Here is a 25,482-nt window from a genome sequence, read left to right on the forward strand (position 1 = left end):
TTATTTCCACAAGATATTTATATTTGGGTACACATTAAAGCAAAAAACATAACAAAAAAGAACTGCAAAATGAAAAAATAAAGTGCATAAATAATAATTTGGGTATTATGTACAATTATAAAAGACTTCGCTTTCTATCTTGTCTGAAATTCCATTGAACAGTAGCGTTTCCATGGAGCATGTCTACTTGGGGGTCGTTAAGTGCAATCTCATCAATCTGCTAATTGCTCACTTCATAAAATATTTATAGATTGACAAATTGAAAATATTAACCAAAAGTTTCAAGATTAGAACCTCCTGTGGTCGTTGTTTTATGTTCAAAGTCTGCCACGTTCACTCACTCCGCCAGCAAAAGAGAGCACAAAGCCAATTGATAACTCGTGTTGACAACGTAGATGTGAGAGAGAGAGACAATATTTGACAAATGTTTTCACAATCAAAACTGTTCTCTGGCGATTTAAAGAAATAATCCAAATGCCATGAGATAGAAGCACTTGTTTCAGTTCATTTCCTTGGTCCTTTTTACCGCCAACTGAGGCACTTTTGCAAGAGGTTTATGCCAACTGTTTGATTGCCTGGATCCACTCTGACCTTTCCACACGGGAGCCAGCTTGTATGTAATAATGCACATCATCTGTGGTTATGATCTTGAAGAGATTGCCTTGAACATTTCCCTTTATCCCTAAAAGATTAAATAATCAAAAGGATAAGCATTTATGTCCACCTGACAGAAAAAAAAATGAGGTGAACGTTCAAGTCTTCGCAGCTACCTAACAAGCCATATCTCAGAAGCGATCTATAATGAGGAACATCATGAGCACTGGGTGATTACAGAGACTTGAAAAGGACCAATAGTACTCTGAAAGTCCTTTCTACCCTTTTAGTGATGCTCTGCCACTTGTTGTGAAAGGCAAAAGATATAGCAGACAACCTTCTATTTTCAAGTTCATATTGTGCATGCTGCTCATTACACCATCTTCCTCAGGTGTGTTGTCTGAGTTAACATCTCATTTAATAAGTTTGGCTGAGAGCAGCCTCTCCATATGTGAGGTAATTATCAGCATACATAAATTCAAAAATAAAGCGTGGTTTTTATTACGCCTTTGTATGATCAAATGAAATTCGTAAGTTGTGTAGTTTGCAATTCTACAACACCCGATAAAACACCTTAAAATAGTTGAAAGCCAGTATAACCTCAGTATAACTTGTTGCCAACATTTGTCTGTGAATTAAACTTTATTATTTTTTCGTTTTATTAATTGTTCCCATGATGTGGGTGAAACCAGCAAAGCTTCGTTTATTATCCCTTGCTGCCGAAGAAGGTCTTGGTGCACTTTTTTCTTAAGTTGCAATTGTCTAAACAATCGAACATCTTGCTAGGCCGTTTCAGAGGCATTTAAGAGTCAACCAAGTAGCATGGGACTGGATCTCTACACCGGCCCTGCCTTCTCAACCTTTCCCCTCACCTGAGGTGTGGTCACCCTCAGGTTAAATCACCACCAGTCAGCTCTCAAAGGGGAGAGCAGCCTATGGTCCTCCGGGACTGTGGCAACATTTACATTTACACCAGAATGGGTCAGTTGCAGGATCTGGCCTCTGAAGGAACCAATTGGTTCTTTATGATAATTCAGTAGAATTTTTTCTTTTTTGATATCAGCACAAAAATCACCACATTTATAGTAGTTGATTTGGAACTTGACCTTTGTTGCTAGTCCATGACCTCTTTTGCAACTCCAGTACCATAATCACCATATTGGGTTTTTTTTAGAAAATATTTTATAGAAGCATTTGTAATTTTCACAGCTTAACACATTAACATTTCTTAACCGTGTGGGCCGACACACGCAAAAAACCTGAAAAAACAATGTCCCCTACTACCTCCGCCCTATTCCCTAATTACCTGTATACTGAGTTCCCTGTCCTTATCTAACACTGCCATGCCTCCTATTTTCTCCCCCCCCCCCCTTTCCCCCTCCTCCCCCCTTACTGCTGACATTCAATTTTCTTTGAAGAAGTCGATGCCATCTCTGGGCGAATCCATCTCTGGGCGAATCCCTGAATTGATCCTCTCAAGGTGAACTGATTTTTTTTCCAGGCTGAGAAACGCTGCCATATCGCTGATCCACACACCCGACTTCGGGGTCTCAGAGTCCCTCCATCCCAGCAAAATCCATCTCTGGGCTACCAGGGAGGAGAAGGCCAGGACATCGGCCTCCCTCCCCCCCCCCCCTTTGGCCCCCATATCATCCGATACCCCAAATATTGCCAGTTCTGGACTCGGAGTTACCCTCTCTTCTAGGACTTCTGACATAACATCCGCAAATCCCTGCCAGAATCCCCTCAACTTCAGACATGCCCAGAATATATGCACATGGTTAGCCAGGCTACCCCCACACCGCCCACATCTGTCCTCCACCTCGTCAAAGAACCTGCTCATGCAGGCTACCGTCATGTGGGCCCTGTGGACCACTTTGTACTGGATCAAGCCAAGTGTGGCACAGGACGAGGATGAATTGACTCTTCAAGGCTTTTTCCCATTTTTCCATTTCCAGCTCTCCTTCCCATTTCCACTTCACCTTCCTGATCGGGGTCTCCTCCCACTCCCTTGTATATCTCTGAAATCCTCCCCTCTCCAACACCAGTTTTTGACATCACCTTATCCTGTAGTCCCCTCAGGGGGAGGCGAGGAAAGCTTGGAACTTGCCTTCGTACAAAGTCCCGGACCTAAAGGTATCGAAACCCATTCCCGCCTGGTAGCTCAAACTCCTCCTCTAGTGCCTTCAAGGTCGGAAAGCCCTCCTCGATAAATAAATCCCTAAATCTCTCGATCCTTGCCTGCTGCCACCTCCTGAAGCCCCCATCCAGCCTCCCCGGGACAAACCGGTGATTGTTACAAATCGGAGACCACACTGATGCCCCCCCTAATCCCATGTGCTGCCTCCATTGCCCCCACACCCTTAGGGCTGCCACCACCACAGGGCTTGTGGAGTACCGAGCTGGCGAGAACGGCAAGTGCGCCATTAGTAAAGCCTCCAAACTCGTACCCTTGCAGGATGCCGCTTCCACTCGCTCCCAGGCCGACCCCTCCCCCACTACCCACTTCTTGTCCATCGATATGTTGGCCGACCAGTAATAATTAATAAAGCTTGGGAGGGCCAGGCCCTCCTCTCTGCGACCCCGTTCCAGGAGTGCCCTCTTTACTCACAGGGTTTTCCCTGCCCACACAACCTGTAATTGCCACATTCATATTATTGTACTTTAAGGGCCTCACGAATGTTGCCCAACATTTCACTGGTTAATTTGCTCAACTAATCCCTCCATCTTCACCTGTTCTAATAATGGGAAATCAAGTCTCACCTGGTGGGATTCCATGGTCTTCCAAAGCAGAAACCAAGCAGCCTCGAAGTGACAACCCACCAACAGGCTGATTATTTGTTTCCTAATAATGCAAAGCAGTTATTTCAGGTCAGTTGAGAAAAACATTCATGATTGACTCAAAATAAATGTTTGGAAATGTTAGACATGCCAGCAGCACAGACTGACTGCAAGTGAAACAGGAATCTTTATTTTGAATATTCCATATTTTTGTCTTTCTGTGGGCCACACTTCACAGCTCAACCTACACTGAGGAATTTGATTACAGCAGAGTACATTCTGCCTACCCATCTCTCTTGGCTGTTTTTGCATGATCCCATAGTCAAAGAGGACCCAAGCTATCAACCTTGCAGTTGCAGTGGATGGCCGATGCAGGGTGTCTCTCTGCTTTCGCCTTTTTCCTGCAGTTCACACTGCACCACTATTGTGCCAACAATCACTAAATAATTGTAGGTGTCATCTTCCTGTTCACAATGGACTTTGTTTTGCCCTTACAACATGTCTTTTACATGAGACAGGTTATCACAGTTCACCACGAGAAGCGGTGGAAAGGACTTGAAGTGAGAGACTGTAGATCCAAGATCAGCCTCCTTATGAGGTATTAGGCAAGACCTAACTCGTAAAGAAGGTGGGAGTAGTCACAACTTTGAACCCCCAAAGACACCTCCATAGTGTGGCACTCCCTCAGATGCAGTACTGGAGTGTCAGTTTAGATCTGTGTTCAAGTCTCTGCATTGGGCCATGAATCCAGAACTTTCTGTTTCAGAGGCGCTAATGTTACCCAATGAGCTACAGCTGTGTGACAGCTTTAAATATTACAGATATACAATACACTAGTCAATTCAGGCTGGAGGATGCCTTTTGACAATATTTCAGTGCTCATGAGATAATATTCATATGATATTCCTTTGTTTACTATTTTTAACAGACCCATTAAACCAGCTTGAATAATTTAGATGTGGTTGAGATCAGGATATATGCTAAACACTTCAGACTTAATTAGTAAAAAAGTATCAGAGCATTAACAAGAAAAATGCTGGAAGTACTCAGCAGGTCAGGCAGTATCTATGGAGAGAGAGAAACAGAATTAACATTTCAGGTCAATGAACTTTCATCAGAACTCTGATGGTGTGACTTGCTGAGCATTATCGGCATTTTTTTTAATTTCAGATTTCCAACATCCACAATAATTTGCTTTTTTGGAGTGGGGGGGGGGGGGAGTCGAGGCAGATACCTCACTCTGCTACGAGAACCCCTCCACCTCACTCTCTGCTACGGGAACACTTCCATCTCACTCTGCAACGGGGACCCCTCCAGCGACTGATCCTGAAGTGGCATGACAGAAAAATTAAAGCAATAGACACATTCACACATAAAACTGAAGTTAAAATGGACAATACCAACCTTGCAGGGATCATAGTAGTGCAAGTGTGAAGGCTCAGACCTCAGAACAAATCTTCTCACTTTCCAATTCTTCCTTTTGTGCCCCTGATCGCAAAACAAAATTCACCATGTTTAGTATCTCGGAATTCAGAAAGATTTAAAGTTTCACAAAGATAATATTTTCCTAAACATTTAGCATGGAAATTGACATTCAGCAGAGTCTCTGGCCTTCTCGCATTGTAAAGCAGCTCTTAGAATGCACTATGATACATTAAATTGGTCTTGAACTGTTTGTGATCCAGGCAAGAGGGCAGGAAGAGACTGGGAGAGCTGCCGCTTAGAATGGTAGGGAAGAGCTTTCGATATCTGGGAATCCAGGTGGCCCGGAAATGGCAGGTACTACACAAGTTAAACCTATCCCGGTTGGAAGAACAAATGGAAGGGGACTTGGAGATGGGACATGCTCCCGCTATCACTGGCGGGGAGGGTACAGACCATGAAAATGACGGTCCTCCCCAGATTTCTATTTGTCTTTCAGTGCCTCCCCATCTTCATCCCCAAGGCCTTTTTCAAGCGGGTGAATAAGATTATTTTGGGCTTTGTGTGGGCGAGTAAAACCCCGCGAGTGAGGAAAGTGTTGCTGGAGCGCAGTCGGGGGGGAGGGTGGGTTGGCGCTGCCGAACGTCTGCAATTACTACTGGGCGGCTAATATAGCCATGATTAGGAAGTGGGTAGTGGGGGAGGGGTCGGCATGGAGCGGATGGAGGCGGCGTCATGTAAAGACACCAGTCTGGGAGCACTGGTAACGGCACCTCTGCCGTTCTCGCCGGTCCTATACTCCACAAGTCCGGTGGTAGTGGCGGCTCTGAGAGCAATGGAGGAGATATAAGAGAGTGGAGGGAGCATCGATTTGGACCCCGATTTATAACAACCACAGGTTTGTACTGGGTAGGCTAGATGGCGGGTTCCGGAGGGGGCAGGAATCGGAAGGATGGGGGATCTATTTATAGATGGAAGCTTTCCCAGCTTGAAAGCTTTGGAGGATAAATTTAAATTGCCACCAGGGAATGGTTTTAGGTATTTGCAGGTGCAAGACTTCCTGAGAAAGGAGGTGCCGGCCTTTCCGCTGCTGCCGCCACGGGGCATACAGGATAGAGTAGTTTCTAGTACCTGGGTGGGAGAGGGGAAGGTATCGGATATTTACCAGGAGCTTTCGGAGGCGGAGGAAACTCCGGTGGAGGAGCTTAAGGGCTAGTGGGAGGGCGAGCTAGGAGGAGACAGAGGCTGGTCTGTGGGCAGATGCCCTGAGCAGGGTTAATACCTCCTCATCGTGCGCCAGGCTTAGCCTGATACAATTTAAGGTAATCCACTGGGCACACATGACAGTGGCTAGGATGAGCAAGTTTTTCGGGGTAGAGGATAGGTGTGCGAGGAGCCCAGCAAATCATGTCCACATGTTTTGGGCATGCCCGAAGCTTAGAGGGTTTTGCTAAGGCAACGTCCACAGTGCTAAAAACACGGGTGGTGCTGAATCCGGAGGTAGCGATCTTTGGAGTGTCGGAAGATCCGGGAGTTCAGGGGGCAAAAGAGGCCGACGTTCTGGCCTTTGTCTCCCTGGTAGCCCGGAGACAGATCTTATTAAGGAGGGACTCGAAGCCCCTGAGTGCAGAGACCTGGGTTAGTGACATGGCTGGGTTTCTCAGTCTCGAGGGTCAATGTTAGGGTTCTCCCGGAGGTGGCAGCCGTTCGCCGACTTTCTCGGGGAAAATTAAAATGTCAGCAGATGCAGAATTCCAAGCGGGGGGAGGATTGTTGTTTGGTTGAGGTGTGTGAAGATTGGGCTGAGGGGGGGGGGGGGGGGGAAATGTTCATTTTGCCATGTGGATGTTATTGTTTTTGTTAATGTTATAAAAAATTTCAAATACCTCAATATAAATTTTTATAAATTGGTCTTGAATACAGGCCAAAGCTGGGCAGTATTTTACAACTTGGAATATAAAACCATTTAGTCTGGCAGAAACACTGACTCTTCAATATTTCAATGATAATATTTAACTTTATAATACATTGACAAAAATTCGCTTACGCAACAACTGGAAAAACTGGCCTATATTCTAAAGTGAGCTAGCTCATTCACAATACCATTGGACCGTAAGTATATTCAAAGCAGCCTTATGAATAATTGTGTTAACGATTATGTAAAAGAACATATAATTACTTCGCAAAATAGCCAGTGCAATGGTAATAACTGAAAATGTGCACAAATCCGTCACGGTTCCTTTTAGTTCCAATCTACTTAAACAAGATGGAAAATCCAGGCCAAAAGTTTTGAAGTGATGAATTTGGCTTTTTCTGACAAAATTAAAAAGCCAAATTCACTATTTGCAAACTTGTGGCTGGATTTTTGTGGTCCCATGAGGTGAGTAGGCTGGGATAATAATGGACAGGAGCACCTGGATGATGCTCCAACATTTTCCACCACCCAGGAAGTTAGGGAACATGATTGGCTCCTGCACCACAGAACTAGGAAGCCAATTATGATGATTAAGGCTTCAATTATGGGGTAACTTTGAGGCCCCACCTAGTGGTATTTTGCTGACTGCACACTGGCCCCTCCCAGCCATATGCAGGAGTTGACATCTCAATCAAGTCAGACCCCTGTGGGAGGTGGGGCACCAGAGCTGGAGGATCCTTACCCCAAAGAGAGGGCCAACGACATGGAAGGCCACACCTAAGGCCCAAAATAAACCTCCGTGTTGAGGCACCCTTGCAATCTCTGCCCTGCCTCAGCAGGGCTCATCTCTCCTCAGGTGGCTGCCGAGGCTCCACAGTTGCTGGCTCTCTGATTGGACTGGCAGCGTTGAGATCCCATCCGGATTCTTTAATAGGATAGTGAATGCAGAGGTAGCCAATAAAAAGGCAGCCTCCAGCAAGATAGTGCTTGCATTTCCAGCAAGTGCCAACCTGGCAACCCTATTTGGCATCAACACCCAAATCCCATGCGAAATACCCCCGGCCCTTCATTTCCCCTTCTGACTCCCCTGTCCACACCCCATGTTCCAATTTAGTTTCCTTTTCCAGCTATGAAGACAGTGGGACAATCGTGTATACTGGACAACATCGGATTAGAACCCCCATATAAAACCCTCCCAATTATTGTTTGAACTAATGTCATTTGAAATGAAGAGCAGGGGAGATACAGGGGCAGCTGATGTCAGTTTATGCCATCACCCAAAATTAAACTACTGCCACTGAATTGCTGGGATATGATACCAGGGTATCCGTTTATCTCTCGTACAGAGTTCAAACTGCCATTCGTCATATATGAACAGGTTGTACAACCAGACCTGATCCTTTAACTGACATCTACACAGTCACACTTTCCATCAGGTCAACCTTTCCTTTAAGCAGATAACTTGGCACAGGCCAGATCTTGAACACTATCCATTCAGGCCTGTCATACTCCGGTTAACAAATTCACTTTAAATAATAATGATCTTTATTATTGTCACAAGTAGGCTAACATTAACACTGCAATGAAGTTACTGTGAAAAACGACATTAATCAATATATTTTTTTCATTAATTTGTAGGATTTGGCTAGGCCAGCATTTATTGCCCTTCCCCAGTTTCCCTTAAGAAGATAGTGGTGAGCCATCTTCTTGCAGCACTGCAGTCCATGTAGAGTAGGGATAACTACAGTGCTGTTAAAGGAGGGGGGTTCCAGGATTTTGATCAACCTGTAAACTCCGGAAACCATCGTTATTAAACAATTGTAAAGCAGCTTTTTTGTTGTTCTTCCAACACAGGGCTTGGCATAATTAAATTAATTGCAGAATATTCACATTTCAAGCTAAATGAATTGCAAAGATTAGGACCCAGATTACCTGCTTCATCAAAAACCCTTGCTTCACAATCTTGCCACTAAGTTCTATGAGAGGTATTTCTATATCGTCATTGTCAGTCTTCCTCTCATTTTTTGCCTACGGAAAATACAGAATGCAAGAGTTAACTTATAGCTTCCCGTCCTTCATCCTCCGCCCTCATAATTGGGACGGGAGTTTTAAAATATCACTGGTTTCCCCTTTAGGAGGCCCAATGCGACGTCAACACCTAATGGGGCAGGCGGGGGGTTAACAACGACATGAAGCAGGTGTCAAGTATTGTGCTGTTGAACTCTGTTGGTGCAATCACTGGTACATTTGCTTTGGACAACAATTTACTGTGACAAGGGACAAGATTCTCTGATCCCCCACCGGGTCGGAGAATCGCCGGGGCTGGCGTGAATCCCGCCCCCGCCGGTTGCCGAATTCTCTGGCACCGGATATTCGCGGGGACAGGAATCGTGCCGCACCAGTTGGCGGGCCCCCCCCCCCCCCCCCCCCGCGATTCTCCTGCCCAGATGGGCCGAAGTCCCGCTGCTAAAATGCCTGTCCCGCCGGCGTAGATTAAACCACCTACCTTAACGGCGGGACAAGGCGGCTCGGGCGGGCTCCGGGGTCCTGGGGGGGGGGGCCGCGGGGCGATCTGGCCCCGGGGGGTGCCCCCACAGTGGCCTGGCCCGCGATCGGGGCCCACCGATCAGCGGGCGGGCCTGTGCCGTGGGGCACTCTTTTCCTTCCGCCTTTGCCACAGTCTCCACCATGGCGGAGGCGGAAGAGACTCCCTCCACTGGGCATGCGCGGGAGCGTTAGCGGCCGCTGACGGTCCCGCGCATGTGCCGCCCGGAGATGTCATTTCTGCGCCAGCTGGCGGGGCACCAAAGGCCTTTTCCGCCAGCTGGCGGGGTGTAAATCCGTCCGGCGCGGGCCTAGCCCCTGAAGGTTGGGGCTCGGCCCCCCAAGAGGCGGAGTATTCCGCACCTTTGGGGCGGCGCGATGCCCGACTGATTTGCGCCATTTTGGGCGCCAGTCGGCGGACATCGCGCCGATACTGGAGAATTTCGCCCAATGTGTCTACCAGGTTTTCAATCTACAATACAAGGATAAATTGTTTCCATCGGCAGCCAGAGGTTAAAGCTTTAAAATAATTGGCAAAAAAGCAAGAGGCGAAAGTGAGGAGACATTTATTTTATACAGCAGGCTGCAAACTGGAATGTGCTGCCTGAAAGGTTGGTGGGGGCAGATTTTATTGACAGTTTCAAAAGGTAGTTGGATATAAGTTTATTTTTAAAAAAAACTTCTGTGGGGAGGGGCAGGGCGAGGTGAGTAAAGGACTGTGGCTAAGTGGTAATTCTTTCAAAGAGTTGTCACAGGCACATTGGGCCGAGTGGCCTACTCTGCATGATTTGACGATCTCCATCTGCACAAACACCACACAGACACATCAAGATGTTCTTCACATCACCAGGTTCAATAATTTACATTCATTAAAATTAACTTGGAACCCACAATTCCAAATCAAAGATCACCAAAGGTCAACAAAAAGTTGACCTTTAGCAAGGTTTTGGGAAATAAAACAGGAACAAAACTTTTGGGATTATTAGAAGCGACTGCACACCATCGATCCTGCCATACTTACAGACAGGAATGCCTTATTTCCCCTAGTAGAAAGGCAAATTACCAAGGGGCACATACTGAAGGTCACTGGAGGAAGGATTAGAGGGGACATTGAGGGAAAACCTCTTCACCCAGACAGTAATGGGAGTCTGGAATTTGTTGTCTGGTTTGGTGGTTGAGGCAGAAACTCTCAACTCATTTAAAAGGTGCCTGGATCTGCACCTGAAGTGTGCTGTAATCTACAAAGCCACGGACAAGTTGTTGGAAGGTGGGAATAGAATGGGCAGCTAGTTTCTCAGTTACTTTTTCACTGGCACAGGCACGTCGAGCTGGATGCACTTTCTGTGCCATAACGGTTCTATGAGTCTAATTATGAATGTCATTCTACTGTCAGTTCAGAATAAGTCATAAGGAGTCGCATTAACCCCTTTTCTCGCTCCACAGATGCTGCCAGCACTTTGTTTTTATTTCAGATTCCCAGCATCTGCAGTATTTTGCTTTTATTATGACTAAGTTTTTTTTTAAATTAATTTATGGGTCGTGGGTTTCGCTGGCGTTTGTTGCCCTTCCCTAATTGTCCTTGAACTGAGTGGTTTGCGAGGCCATTTCAGAGGACAGTTAAGAGTCAACCACATTGCTGTGGGTCTGGAATCACATGTCGACCGACCAGGTAAGGATGGCAGATTTTTTCCCTCCTGAAGGATGTTAGTGAAGTTGCTGGGTTTTTATGACAATCTGGTACTTTTGTAATTATCAATAATGTGACGTATTTTATTCCCTATTTATTTATTACAATAATTGAATTAAATACCCAAGTTGTTGTGGTGGAATTTGAACCCGTGCCACTGGAGCATTAGCCCAGGCTTCTAGATAACTAGTTCAGTAACATTACCTTGATCCTCGCCATCCCCTCAGTTGGCCAGAAGCAAAAAGAAAGTGTAACAATGGGATGCTTATTATGACGCAAGCCAAAAACCCTAAGCAGAGCCCTGTGCAATGCTAGGGGAGGGGTGGGGAGATGTCATGGAGGTGGAGGTTGTACTGTAAGGACAGCCATTGATGCCACAGAGCCGTGAGAGTGTTGGGGTGGTGTTAACATAGCAGAAGAGACAAAGGACAGAATTCTCTCAGGTTGCTAGCAGCAATGCCTGGATCGTCACATCCCACTCCGGGAGACTCCAGGGCTACCCTAATTTGGATGGTGGTACCGGAACTATGGTCCAGGGTAAAGAATAAACACCTTCAGAAGAGGAGAAAATGAATAAGGAGAAAAGGTAAAGAGCAATACTGTGCACTACTGGAGACTTACAAAGCAATAAAGGGCTGTAGAATCATCGAGGAACACTTCTGTGCCGGACATATTCCACGTAGCTTTTGTACTTTTATCTCCAACTGGTACAATGAAATCGTCTTCAATTAGGAGGGAGGCTATCGTGACACCATCTGAACGGAGTTGGACAACATTTCTGGACACCAGCCAGTCAATCACAGTAGCACCTTTAAACCGAAGAATAAAGACATTAAATAATTATCTCCACTCACTGAGAATTGGTCGAGAGATTGACGGAACACAGTGGAGAGTCAGGGAGAGTCAGAGCTCCCCAAACCTGCAGGCCCATTATCTAAACAGATAATCTGTAAAATTGTGGTTTTGCGCCACAGTGCTAAATTACATACTGTTTTCATTTTTGTTACCTTTTAAAAGATCCCCAAAGGGATAATAGTTTTACTATTGACATATTTTCTTTAAATCAGCTTTTAAAAAGGCAGAAAATATGTATTTAGATCTTTATTAAACTGAATCACACAGTACCAAAACTGAAATACAGTGAAGGCTTGATATCACTAGCTTATTGCTCAACTTTCAGATCTGATAAGATATATACATATAAAAGGTTATTATCAATTGGAATTGGACATTTCTTTTGAATTGGAAATTTCTTTTAAATTGGTTTTATGTCCCTGTTCCTTCTTGTAGTGCTATCTTACTAAGTAAACATTTACATTAACTGAAAGGGACCAGGATGCAGATACCTAAAGAAACTATATCTTCTTGTCACCACTTGTTCCTTGGGCTTTTCTTTGGAAATGTTCAGTAAGCAATCTCATCAAGCATCAGTTCCCACTCGAAAACAAACATTACGAACTTGGTATATCAGAAGTTAAAGCACTGAATTAGCTTAGTCACACTAGAAACATAACAGAAGAATTACACAGAGGCACTTGAGGACACCTAGACCCTAATATTTTAGTGAAGGCCAAGTTCAGCTTGGCTGTCAGGAATCTTGTCCCAAAGGAGAATGAGAAAGAAACAAATTTCACCAAGTTTACGTTTTCAATATTCCTGATTTTAATCTCCTCCCCCCCACCCCTTGCTGAACCATTCAAATTTTCTGATTTTCACGCAAGGTGTACCCTCTTTCCTTTCCTAATAAAACTTATTTTACACATTGATTTCAATAGGATTTTACCTGCAAATACATTTTTTGGTTTCCCAAAAACCCATGTGTGCTCTAGTTTTGAATTACAATATAAAACATAGAATCACTACAGTTCAGAATCACTACAGTTCAGAAAGAATCACTACAGTTCAGAAGGAGGCCATTCAGCCCATCAAGCCTGCAGTGACCCTCCGAAAGAGCACCCACCCGGGGCCCGCCCAATCCCCCAGTTCAGAAGGAGGCCATTCGGCCCATCAAGCCTGCAGTGACCCTCCGAAAGAGCGCCCACCCAGGGCCCGGCCAATCCCCATAATCCCACCTCACCTTGGAACACTAAGCGGCAATTTAACATGAACTTACATATCTTTGGACTGTGGGAAGAAACCGGAGCACCCGGAAGAAACCCACATAGACATGAAGAGAACATGCAGACGCGACACAGGTAGTTACCCAAGGTTGGAATTGAATCCGGGTCCCTGGTGCTGTGAGGCAACAGTGCTAACCAATTAGAGAGACTATGCTGATTTTTTCAACTGTTAAAATTATTTGTTTTCTCTGACTTCTGACAAACTTCAGACTTTTCTAACCTATAATTTAGGAACGGGAGAAGATTAGAGCCCCTGGGCCCTATTCTGCCATTCATTAATATCATGGCTGAAAGATTCAAAACAAAACCCCATGCATTTCCATAAAATCTTTTTCCAACAATAGAAACTAAATTCACAGAACTGTAGTTGCTATAAAGGTAACTTATTGTACCTTCCTGAACATAGTTGCATTCCTGATTTACATTGGGAGATTACAGTTCCCTATTTATTCATCTTTTATCTATATTAAGAAAATGTTTGCTTTTATAAATATGAACTCCCTCACATTGTGAAATCGCTAGTTTTAATTTTAAATCAATCAAGATTTTTAAATCCAAGTTTGTTCCTTTGCTGGTATAATAGAAGTCAAAGTGTATTGGTGATTTTATATAAATCCTTAGTAGTGTCATGTGAGGATACCTTTAAGACATGGATGTTTAAGCAATGTACCTTTAAGAAAACAGTGATGTCAGAAAGTGGGTGGAGCCGAGGTCAGGTCAGCCATTTTGCAGTTGGAAAAAGCAGTTTGTGTGTGTCTGTGTGTTTCCAGAGAGCTTCAGGAAGAAAGCAAGGTGCTGGAGCTGAAGTCAACAAGCTAATATATCTCTGCCATTCTACAGAAAATATATATATTCTTTAACCTGATGTGAAACTGTTTAAAGGTGTTAAGTCTCTTGGAAGTTTGAAGGAACATTTTAAGGAATTATTTACTGTTGCAATAATTTCTGAGTTATCTTTGAAGTAAGGGGTGTTAAGAGATCCAATGTTTATTTAAGATGTTAAGTTGAGTTCATGGAATAAACAGTGTTTTGTGTTTAAAAACCCATGTGTCCATAATTGTAATCCCACACCTAGGGGAAAAGCCGTGTGCTAGGAAAAGCAACAAATACATTAAAGGGAGAGGTTGGTTGAACTCCATGATACATTTTGGGGTTCTGAAAACGCCTCGCCCAGAACAGTAGGATCCCAGCTGGGGTATGGTGTGCAATTTTGAATTCTAGACTATAGGACAGATATTGTGGGTAATATGGTACAATGCCACCTGCTAAAGTGTAGTGTTCAACTGGGTGTCGGTTAGCTCAGTTGGCTGATTCGTGATGTGGAGTGATGCCAACAGTGTGGGTTCAATTCCCGTACCGGCTGAAGTTTTTCATGAAGGCCCCACCTCCTCAACTTTGTCCCTCGCCTGAGGTGTGGGGACCTTCAGTTTAAATCACCAACAGTCGGCCCCAAAAGGGGAGAGCAGCATATCGACCTCTGGGACACCAACAGTCACCAACAGTCGGCCCCAAAAGGGGAGAGCAGCATATCGACCTCTGGGACTGTGCCGACATTTACATTACAATGTATGATATAACTGATCTATGCTTACTGTGCTTGATTCGTTAAGCCTGGGTGTTGACTCAGAGGAAAGTAAACAGACAACACAGAAGCTACTAGACACTTGGTTGGAAGCAAGGGAATAAACATTTTAGGCTTGAAGCAGAATAAACTTTTTGGCACACTGGGTTGTGAGTCTGTAGAATCGATTACTGGAGTTAGTGATTGAAACAATGTCAACATTTAATCATAGATTAAACAGAGGGAATAAAGGGAAAGGGGAATAAAGGGATAATGAAGAACCAGAGCAGGTAATTGGGATTAGGTAAATGTTATTCTATTTAACCTTGATGTCTCATCGAAAAATGTTTCTTGTGATTGAATCGTCATGGGGAAGGAAACATCGGCATTGAAGGGTTCAAAATAATCCTTCATATTATTAAACACAAATGAGCGAGTGCCGTTCGAACTGAGTGACACTTGGCAGGTTTGTAGGATATTCAGTTGTGATGGCGATACTACCCTTCTGGATGAAACAGAAACACTGTTTGGAGTGGGGAAGGGAGGTAATTGGCCAAGATTCCTGTCCTGATAGCCGGTCACTGTAACTGGAAGGTGTACATGTGTTGGGAGGGGTGGGGTGTGGTCAGTTGAAGAGAGCATTGGGCTGAACTGTGATCCCTCACAGCCTGTTGATACTCATTGTTAAAAGTATACACATGAAGAATGACCACAGAGGATTTACTGGAACCATGGCCGGGATTGTCTGAACCTCTGTGGCGAAATCGCGCTCGGCGCGGGGGTGGAGAATGGGGCATCAGACCCGCGATCGGGTCTGACGTTGGGACGCGAACCTCTGGTGACCGGAGAATCAGCGGCAGTCGCACGTGCGTGGTCGACGCAGCACTGGTCGGGGGCCGTTGAAAGCGACCCCCACGGCGATTCGCCGTGGTCGCCCGGCCGAATTCCCGCTGCCGTGGTTCACCTTTGGTTCCACCCATTGGGAGCTCAGCATCGCGGCTGCGGTGGCCGTCCTGGTTGGTGGGCGGGGGGGATCAGTCTCCGAGGGAGGGGGGGGGGCCTCCACGATGGCCAGGCCCGCGATCGTGGGCCGGCGAGCGCGATCTGGGGGGCCTACCTTCTTCCGTGCCGGCGCACTGTGGGTCCGCTTTGTCGCACAAGGCCGGCGCGGAAGCGCGCATGCGCGGACCCGCAGCCGGCAGTGCAGGGCCGCGTATAAGCAGCCGGAGTACCGTGGAGCACTCCGGTGCCGTGCTGGCCCCTGTGGGCCATGGAATCACTGGGCCAAGAGGCCCATTGGCGCCGGCATGAAACACTCTGGTGTTTACGCCGACATCAACACTTAGCCGCCATTTTGAAGAATCCCGGCCCATATGTTCCGGCAAGGAGGGAAGAAAACCAGAAAGAATAAAAATAGCAGGTAAAAAACGTAAGCTTTCTCTGGGCTTCCACAATTCCCTTGCTTACCTGTAAAGCACAGTTTGTAGGTATTCCCATATTCACCATTTGTCATCTCTTTGATCCCATTGCCGGTCTCTTGCATGTCAATGATTAAGTGACTATAAATTAAAAAAGGTAGCATCATTTATTTTAGTTATCTATTCATTCTCGGATGTGGGGAGCTGTTGGCAAAGCATTTATTGCCCATTCCTAATTTCCCTGAAAATTTGATGTGAAGGTTTTCTCCTTGAACTGCTGAAAATAACTTTAATACAAATGAGATCTCGGTCGGCCTCTTCAGGGAGCAATTAAATATCAATGACATTGATGTGGGCCTGGAGTCACATAGAGACCAGACTGAGGCTTTTCCTGAAGGAATTATTAAAGCAGTGGTTTTTTTTTTGACAATCCAATAATTTAATGGTCATTTTACGGATACCAGCTTTTGATTTCCAATTTTCTTTTCAAAACTATATTCAAATTCACAAGCTTCCTCTGTGAGATTTGAACTCATGTTCTCTGGCGTATTAATCCAAGTCTCTGCATTACTTGTCCAGTGACTTAACCTTCTACACTACTCTAACTAATGTTCTAATTAGGTTAATTTTAATAGCTATGATATTAATGTCTGGATCCTTGATTTTATGGTTGAACTGAATATTAGTGAAAAGCTGTTAAAATAGTAATAGATCAGAATCAATGTGCAATCCAATGTACTGTAGTATTTCCTCCTTACTGAATAACAGAAGGTAGGGATAACATTAAACATCCTACATATAAAATTATTTGAGACATTAAGCAACAGGTTTATTTTAGGTGACCACAAACAGCAGCATTTGCGGCCGTTGTGGCCATTGATGTACAGTAATAACGCTCGGCTTCTTCCCCTGTTATGATATAAACTAGATCATATCAAAGATATATAATTGCCACACTTAAGGTAGATTTCCCACAAGTCTCTGTATTATGGAGGTCAGCCATGGACATTTTTCAAAACAGGTGCATCAGTAAGGTGCTGCGGTAACGTCACTCTGAAAGATATTGCTTTGATTTTCTCATTGGCTGAGATTGTATAAACTCCCAAACCACAGCGATCCTGGGTTTGATCCCAGGTTTGTGCTCAGTTAGATAATCTCAGCCAGGGTGGTATTAGGTCTGTTGCAATTAACATTGGGTGTACTAGTTAAGCTGTGATGACCTGGAATATACCACCCAAAATGATAGTGGAAGCAGATTTAATAGTAAATTTTAAAAGAAACTGGATTCATACTGTCAATAAGGGGACATTTCCAGGGCTATGAAGAACAGGAGTGGAGTTGGACAAGTGTTTCAAAGAGCCAGCATGGAAACGATGGGACTGACTGGCGTTGCTCTATAAGATTCTATGGGCGGGATTTTCTGGCCGGCCATATCTTCCAGTCCTCCTGAAGGCAAACCCCCATGGCGGGTGAGAGAGCGGTACAAAACGCCATAGGCTTCGGAGGGACCGGTAGATCCTGCCGGCCAATGGTGAGCCACCTCCACTGTGGAAACACACGCCACGTGGGGAAGGGCGGAAAATCCTGGCCTATGATTCAATAATTCCTATTACAATGATTCCAGCTGAAAATGTGTAGATATTGTTTGAAGACAGGATCAGCCTTGGCCAACATATGCCAAGTGGTTAAGTTGACGTTTATAGGATTGCAGAACTGTCACTCTGTTTGGAACTATAGTCTTGAATAAGTTCACAACCCACAAACAAGAAACTGAAAATTCTTGGAGGAGAACAAACAAGACATATTAACAGTAAAAAAGAAACATTTACCTGAGGCAGACGTTTGCTGGTATGTCAACGAGCACAGCTGGAGAGTTTGGTTGCTCTTGGCGATCTGGATTAGAAGCTCTGATCGTTTTTTGAATGTCTGCAGCCCAGGAATCTCGCTGCTCACGGGAAGACGCTTCTAGGAAATGCTCAATGGAATTCTTTGCCTTCAATTTAATCAACAACTGAAAAATAGGTAAAGATACAATTTGTTTCGAAAACTTTTGTTCTCTCTATCAAAATTCTCCAAGAGAGAATCTGAACATTTCCCCTGACATTCAGCATCGCCATCACTGAATTCCTCCACTATTAATCTCCCAAGAGTTTTCATTGACCAAAAAGGTAACTGGAGTACAAGTCAACCGTGTGGTGGAATACTGTCCACCTGCCTGGATGAGTGCAGTTCCAGCACTCACTTCTTTTGACATCCAACCACTACCTTAAACATTCACTCCCTCCACCATCAATGCTCAATGGCAGCAGTACATGTACCAGAAACAAGACACACTGCAGCATCACACAAAGACTTTCTCGACAGCGCCTTCCAAACCTGCCAGCTTTAACAGCCAGAAGGACAAGGGCAGAAGGCACATGGGAAAACCACCAGCTCCCAGTTCCCCTCGGAGTCACACAACATCCTGACTTAGAAATAGATTTCTATTCCTTTACCGGGTCAACATTTTGGAACTCCCTCCCTAACAGCACCTGATTGCAGCAGTCAATAGACGGCTCATCACCATCTTCAAGGGCAATTAGGAAACATGGCCTTGCCAAGGTCCCCGCATTTCAGGAACGAATAAAATGGATCCTATGACACAACTGAAATGTCCCCAGTTCAAGGGTAATTCAGGATAGGCAACAAATGCCAGCAAAACCCACACTCCATTAAATTATTTATTTATTTTTTTATAACTGTGCTTTGCGTTCCTTAAAGCATAGCTTTGAAGGAACTCAGTCCTGTTAAGTGCCTAAATGCCGCATGCCATATAAAACAATGTCATACGGATCAAAGAGTTCCAGACTTGATGCCTTGCCAATGCTGTTAGCCGTCTTGGTTGAAGGGGTAATAGGGTAACGGCAATGGCCTAAAGTGACCCGATGGTGTTATGGGGAAAGGGAAATCAGTCAGGAATTGTGAAGCTAGCAAACAAGAAAGAATATCAGAAAGGAATGGTGCAATTGGAATCTCCAATTCATTCGTAAAATTGTACAGTTAAAGAAACAAATCCATTGGCTTAAAGTACAGAAACAATGTTTTATAATTTTATAAACACCCAAACATGCTTTATAATTTAGGGCAGCATGGTGGCACAGTGGTTAGCCTCACAGCGCCAGGTTCACTTCCGGCCTTGGGTGACTGTGTTCTCTCTGTGTCTGTGTGGGTTGCCTCCGGGTGCTCCGGCTTCCTCCCACAGTCCAAAAATGTGCAGGTTAGGTGGATTGACCATGTTAAATTTCCCCTTAAGTGTCCAAAGGTGAGCATATTGGGTGGGGTTGCGGGGATAGGGCATGGGAGTGGGTCTAGGTAGGGTGTTCTTTCAGAGGGTTAGTTCAAACCTGATGGGTTGAATGGCCTCTTTCTGCAATCATTCTATCCCAATTTTATGAACACACAAACATGCTCTATAATTTTATGTACGGACAAACATGCTCTATAATTCTTACCGGCCTGTTTGCATACTCCATACAGGGGCAGTGGAGAGTACATCCTTCCAGAGAAATGGTACGTCTGGGACGAGCCTCCTTCTTTCCCCCTTCTATTTTATAGTAGTGAATCTGATCCTTGGACAATATGAACCATCGCACTTTCCAGTTGTGAACGATGTGGCCCTGAAATTAAACGCTCATCTTAAAATCATCTGGAGAGCATAGCAGAATCGCCCAGAAATGCCACACGAGACGATTACAGACATTCGCAGACCATATTAATTTTTACACTATAAAAATGTACCTTATCCACATTAGCGCTGAATTTTGATAACCAGGACAATTCTTTACTAGTTGAATATGAGGTGCAGGAGCTCTAAGAACATGTGGTGACCATATCCTGTCTAAATCGACTATTGTTTTCCTATGTATTAATCATTTCAGTAATCAAATATCAGTAAAACCATGATTTTTAAGTGAACCGTGTGGTGTTTTGATTCTTTAGTCTTGTTAACATGTTTTTATGCAACAGCTTAATTATTTAATTAAAACCTATTAATTACATTAATCATAATCATTAATTACAGAAAACTTAACTTACGTCTGTCGGCAGGGAGGGGGTTAAGCAGGAGCAGAGGGACCTGGGTGTATAAATCATTGAAGGTGGCAGGACAGGGCAGGTTGAAAAAATAGTTAATAAATTATACTTAGACCTGAGTTTTATAAATAAGGGAACACAGTACAAAAGCATGTTTGTAAGTAATGAACCTGCCCAGAGCCTGACCATCCAGGGGCCCCTGATTGTCTGGGGGAGACACCCCAAAGTGCCAGTAAGCCTGGTCCACCAGTGCTAACCGGCGCTCGCTCGGGGTCCCTGAAGCGCGGGGATTAGATGCCATGCCTTAGATAACTCCGAAAAGTGCATATTCATGGGAGCCTTACTGCAGATTTGATTATGTGAATTAAGGCCGCGCCCATTCGATCGCGATGTCTCGTGAGATCCCGTTAGATCTCGTGACGTATAGCGAGCCAAGTAAATCTCGCGCAAGAGGCCTCTCGCGAGATTTACCGGCCACGCCGTGTCCTGAGTTGGGCACAATAAGGCCGCGAGGTTGCGCCCTTGGTCATTTTTTTGGGCCTTGGGGGAGTTTCTCCCCGGTCAAGTCCACACTTAGAAATGTTTCCATCATTGGTGAGCTGAACTCAATGGTGAGACTGGTGCCTCAGAGATCGGAGCACCGTTTTGAAAGGGTGCCCAGATCTCCAAGTAAGCTTGAAGGTCCCCCACAACCGTCCGACCATGGGCAATGTAACCCCCCGCCCCCATGGGCATTACCCAGCACCACTCCCCCAGTGAGAACACCCTGCTTTAGGGTCGCTGAGGGCATCCCCTTTTCAGGCCTCCCAACGCCCCTTTCAGGTCCCACTGTTCCAGGACACCCACCCTTAACCCCCTCCCCAATCTACATAGTGGCCACCTCATACCCACCCTTCACCACGCCCCCTCGCCACCCTTCATACTGCCTTTCATGGGCCTGGCTCCCCTCAGGCCAGACCTGGCACTGCCACCCTGGCAGTGGCAGGATGGCAGTGCCAAGATGCCAGGCTAGCAGTGCCCAAGTGCCAGAGGGAGAGCCAGGGGCCATCGTGCCCTGTCCCCAACCACCCAGGTGTCTCCAATGGCCTGGGAGACCCTATAGGTGCCGTTATGCCTGGTCTACGTTTGTGTGGACCAGTACTAAATGGCATTTGGTTAAGGGAATTAATGGGGAGGCCTAGTTCCCGGACGCGAGGAGAATCAGTGCATGAATATTAAGTGAGCCTAATGGCTCATTTAAATATGCGGATCTGAATCTCGTGAGATTCAACAGCCTCTTCGTATCACCCAGTCTGGCACGACTGGGCGTGGGCTGGAAAATCGGCCCATCGACTCTTCTCTCCCCACAGATGCTGCTAGACCGGCTGAGTATTCATGCCTTTATTTCAGATTTCCAGCATCTGCAGTATTTTATTTTTATTCTAGTATTTAAATGCAATATTAATTAATCAGGATTTCAAGTTGGACATGTGATCACTTAATATCAAATAAAAACATTAAAATAAAATACCGTGGATTTTGGAACCTGAAATAAAAGCAAAAATGTTTGAAATAAACCAGCAGGTCTAGTGTGCAGAAAGAGAGAGAGAGAGAGAGAGTTATGTTTTTTCTGGTGTGAAGATTGCCTTTTGAGTTGGATATGAGTCAATTTCGACTCGTGGGCTGAATGTTACGCCTCCCCCACACTCCTGTGGGCAGGAATTTCCGTTGCTGCTGAAGTCAGTGGACCTTTGAACGACTCATTGCACTTCCTGGCCCCGCCCCAGCTATGACTGGATTATAAAATTCCACCTGTTAATTCTGGGTGCAATTTAATGGGACAGAATCAGAGTACCTTTCGGGCTCGTTTAGCGGGGTGATTCTTGGCGCCTGCAGTGCTGAGATCGACACCGCTATTTAATGGCATTTTGCCATTTTGTTTTGGCCTTAGCGAGGAACTCTTCCCCCCCCCCCCCCCCCCCAAAAGGCGTCACTTTAACAATCACTTAACACTGGCTGAGCTCGCCAGTGCAGGAAGAGTATTCGCAGATTAGGCCGCCATTTTGAAATGCCACTCTGACCTTTTGGACCTCCTCAGCATCTAATGTGGCCTCTGTTGTGCCTAGTCCACATTCGTGGACCCAGTGCTATATGACGCCATGGCGAGGTCTCCCAGGCGAAGAAATTAATTTTTGGGCCCCAAGAGAATCTGGCGTAAACATATTTAAATGAGCCTAGCAAGGGCAAGAACCAGATCACACCGTCTCGCAAGATTCCATTGAATCTCGAGAGGCATTTTGAGCGTCGTGAATCTCACAAGACGCCTCTCGTGAGATTCACTGGCCTTATCGCGTCACCAAGTCGTCCGTGATGAGGTCATTAAATCATGTTGTCTTTCTCTGTACACAGCTGCTGCAAGACCGGCTCAGATTTTCCAGCACATTCTGGTTTGGCTTTGTCACATTTAAATGCCAATTGCAGAGATGGCTGTACATTGAATAGCACTGATTGCATTAAATACGATGAGGTAGGGAGGAAATAAAAATGAGAACCAGCAAGTAGCAAAAAAACAACCAGCCGACAAAGCACAGAATATAGGACAGTCAATATATTTTTTCCAAGTTCTCTTTGGTTGCCATCTTGGTTTCTCACTAACTTGAGGATATGGTGCAATGAACGGTTAGTTCTAACATAACTGGGTGAACTGGTCCACTGAACAGATACATTTTGAGAGAAAAATAAATTTTTCTTTCCTTTGACCTTTTACTGTATATGGTGGTGTGAGCCAGTCAGTCATTCAGATCAAAATGTTCCACAGCTGATCTATTAGCTCATCTCAGTAGTTGAGAGTACAATTGGCTGGCTATTAGCTTGGAGGGGGGGGGGGGGGGGGGGGGGGGGGGCGGTTGTTGGAATCACTGCTTCAGTTTGGATCTGTTAACTCCAGCTACAAAGCCCTGTGTTTGGACAAGATCAGGTTTAGCTGTGATTCCTTCCACAGCCAAATATCCACATTGGCATTCTCTCGGTCTTCGCTCATGTGTGAATCACTTGAGCAAGGCTCCCGAGGACGTCTTGCGCCCATAGAGCTTCGCTCCAGCAGTTTTAACGTCCAGAATAGCGGCAGAGAGAACTCAAGATGGTTGAAGGAAGCCATTCGGTCCATTTTGCCTTGCAATATATAACAAAGAAGTCCTAATACTGCCCATGTCACCTTTCTTCAATCTTGCTTCGCAGAGTGGTAACAGCACCCACATGAAAGATTATCGTCTCTTACTCCTGAACAAAGGAAGCGAGCTTTTGTATAGCTAAAACGTTTTCCAAACATAAGCACTTTACTTTCACTCCATCCTGTGATTTAGCATTACATCTGTTCAAGAAAAAACAGGATCTTGGTATCCTCAGCACCACATCATGGAAACAACAGGGAGATACAGGAATCTCAGTCAAAGGTGGCATTGGAGAGATGCTTAATGAACACAGGAAGAAATATCAGTAGGTGAATGTACACATTTCCTAACCTGTGGATACTGAAATTGTTATGCACGCTTGTACCCAGGGCAAGCAACTGCGGGAACAGACAAATCTAACACTACCACTCGAGGGGGTAATGTGAGGAGAATAAGGAATAAGGTCTCCAAAATATTACAATACTGAAACTTTTCTCAAACTTATCGCGGCACCAATTGCCCATTAGAAACAATCCTGATTTCCACTGATTCATATTTAAAGCTGTCTATTAATGTCAAGCGATACTGGAGCATAACTCACTTTACTGGTTACGATACGCAGTTTATAATGAATAAGATTCTCTTACCCTTTTGACCAAGAATCCTTCCCTTGATACGGCTGTTTCCCCTTGCATGTTGACGGCTAAAGGTCCAGATTCTTTCTGTGTTCAACACTAAACTGCCAAAGTTTAAATACCTCCGGAAATGCCTCTGAGACATGCCGATGAGTCGCCCCGCCCCCTCCACACCTTGGGAGCAGTCAGCATGATTAATTCTGAGTAATGTTTGCCTGCAGGATGTTTAAGCTAGACTAGGTTTTGATCAGCCGGTGTTGTGAATAGAACATGTTATCAGGTGCCTGTGGAATTAAAGAGGCAAGTAAATCAGGGTCGGAGTCCTTGCCCCAATTATGTTTTTTAATTTAGAGTACCCAATTATTTTTTTCTCTAATTAAGGGACAGCTTAGCGTGGCCAATCTACCTACCCTGCACATCTTTGGGTTGTGGGGTGAGTCCCACGCAAACACGGGGAGAATGTGCAAACTCCACATGGGCAGTGACCCGGGCCGGGATCGAAATGAAATGAAATGAAATCCGGGTGCTCAGCGCCGTGAGGGAGCAGTGCTAACCACTGCGCCACCGTGCTGCCCTACCCTTGTCCCAAATAAGGCCTTTAATTGGCCACTTAAAGGCCTTTTCCTGCCCAACCTCAATTTTTAGGTTGGCAGGCAAATGACAGATCAAGGGGAATAGATGGGTAGCGCCTCTATCAGCAGAGACCCTCTTTGATTTGTCCCTGAGTTTGGTTCTTTTAGTATAATTTTTTGACTTCAAAAGAGTTCAAGGGAGAAAGAGAAAAATTACCAAACCTACATCTTGGGTGGGAAATGGAGAGGGGGGCACCTCCATCAGAAGGCCCCCTCTGAATGGGGACGGCCTCTCCTCAAGGCCTGGAGACCTTTGGACCTCCCCATCCCCCAAATGCTCCCTCGAGCACACTCCCCCACCTCGGAATCCTCTACCCTCCCTCATGGGATCCCTGCCACTTACCTTCATTTAGCCCCAGGTATGTTGTTGCCATGCCTCTCCTGGCCACCGTGCCTAGAGGGGCTGGATTGGCCAGCAGCTCTCCAAGACAGGGCTTCTGTCCAAATAAAAATGGAACTCCAATTAATGCTAACTCCAGATGATGGGGGCTGAGCCTCTGCAATTCTAAAGATTCCAGCCCAGAAGTACACAATAGCCTTTCACACTTTGCACAGGAATATACCAGGATTTGAGGGATATTTTGCAAGGACTGTACAACATAGAGGCTTGATCAAATTTTATGGGCTTTTTTTGTGTTGTTGTTTGTGCAGGCAAGTTCCTGGAGATCTGGACAGAGTAGATAGGGAGAAAGTGTTCCCATTGGTGAGAAGATCAAGAACAAGAGGCACAGATTTACGGTCATTGGCAAAAGAAGCAGTGGTGACAGGAGGAAGAACATTTTCTCACAGCGAGTGGTTAGGATGTGCGACGCTCTGCCTGAGTGTGATGGAGGCAGATTCAATCAAAGCTTTCCAGAGGGTAATGGATTGTTATCTGAAAAGGATGAATGTGCAGGGTTATGGGCAGAAAGTGGTCGAATGGCACTGGTTGCATTGTTAGTTTAAAGAGCCAA

At 45.3% G+C, this 25,482-nt stretch overlaps 1 protein-coding gene across 3 annotated transcripts; it reads right to left on the bottom strand.

Annotated features, from left to right (window-relative positions):
- On the bottom strand, nucleotides 1-24,016 carry plek2 (pleckstrin 2). Of its 3 annotated transcripts, none has more exons than XM_072485206.1 (9): nucleotides 23,910-24,016; nucleotides 19,534-19,698; nucleotides 17,872-18,053; nucleotides 16,092-16,183; nucleotides 11,565-11,752; nucleotides 8,645-8,740; nucleotides 4,780-4,863; nucleotides 3,358-3,439; nucleotides 1-682 (listed from the first exon to the last, which is right to left on the bottom strand). In XM_072485206.1, exons 1-9 carry the CDS (start codon nucleotides 23,955-23,957, stop codon nucleotides 555-557), a joined length of 1,065 nt encoding a protein of 354 aa, XP_072341307.1. In that variant the 5' UTR covers nucleotides 23,958-24,016; the 3' UTR covers nucleotides 1-554. The 3 variants fall into 3 exon arrangements, with proteins under 3 accessions (XP_072341307.1, XP_072341316.1, XP_072341300.1); XM_072485215.1 differs by lacking the exon at nucleotides 23,910-24,016 and adding an exon at nucleotides 20,458-20,506; XM_072485199.1 differs by lacking the exon at nucleotides 23,910-24,016 and adding an exon at nucleotides 20,117-20,447.
- Nucleotides 24,017-25,482: the final 1,466 nt, after the last annotated feature.

Source organism: Scyliorhinus torazame, chromosome 2 (assembly GCF_047496885.1).
Source record: "Scyliorhinus torazame isolate Kashiwa2021f chromosome 2, sScyTor2.1, whole genome shotgun sequence".
Lineage (NCBI taxonomy): Eukaryota > Metazoa > Chordata > Chondrichthyes > Carcharhiniformes > Scyliorhinidae > Scyliorhinus > Scyliorhinus torazame.

Coding starts and splice junctions, on each gene's coding strand:
- plek2 (XM_072485199.1), bottom strand. CDS start 20,302: ATGGTCAGGCTCTGGGCAGGTTCATTACTTACAAACATGCTTTTGTAC. Junction 8,741..11,564: donor CTACAGCCCTTTATTGCTTT/GTAAGTCTCCAG, acceptor TATTTTCCGTAG/GCAAAAAATGAGAGGAAGAC. Junction 683..3,357: donor AGACCATGGAATCCCACCAG/GTGAGACTTGAT, acceptor TTAATCTTTTAG/GGATAAAGGGAAATGTTCAA.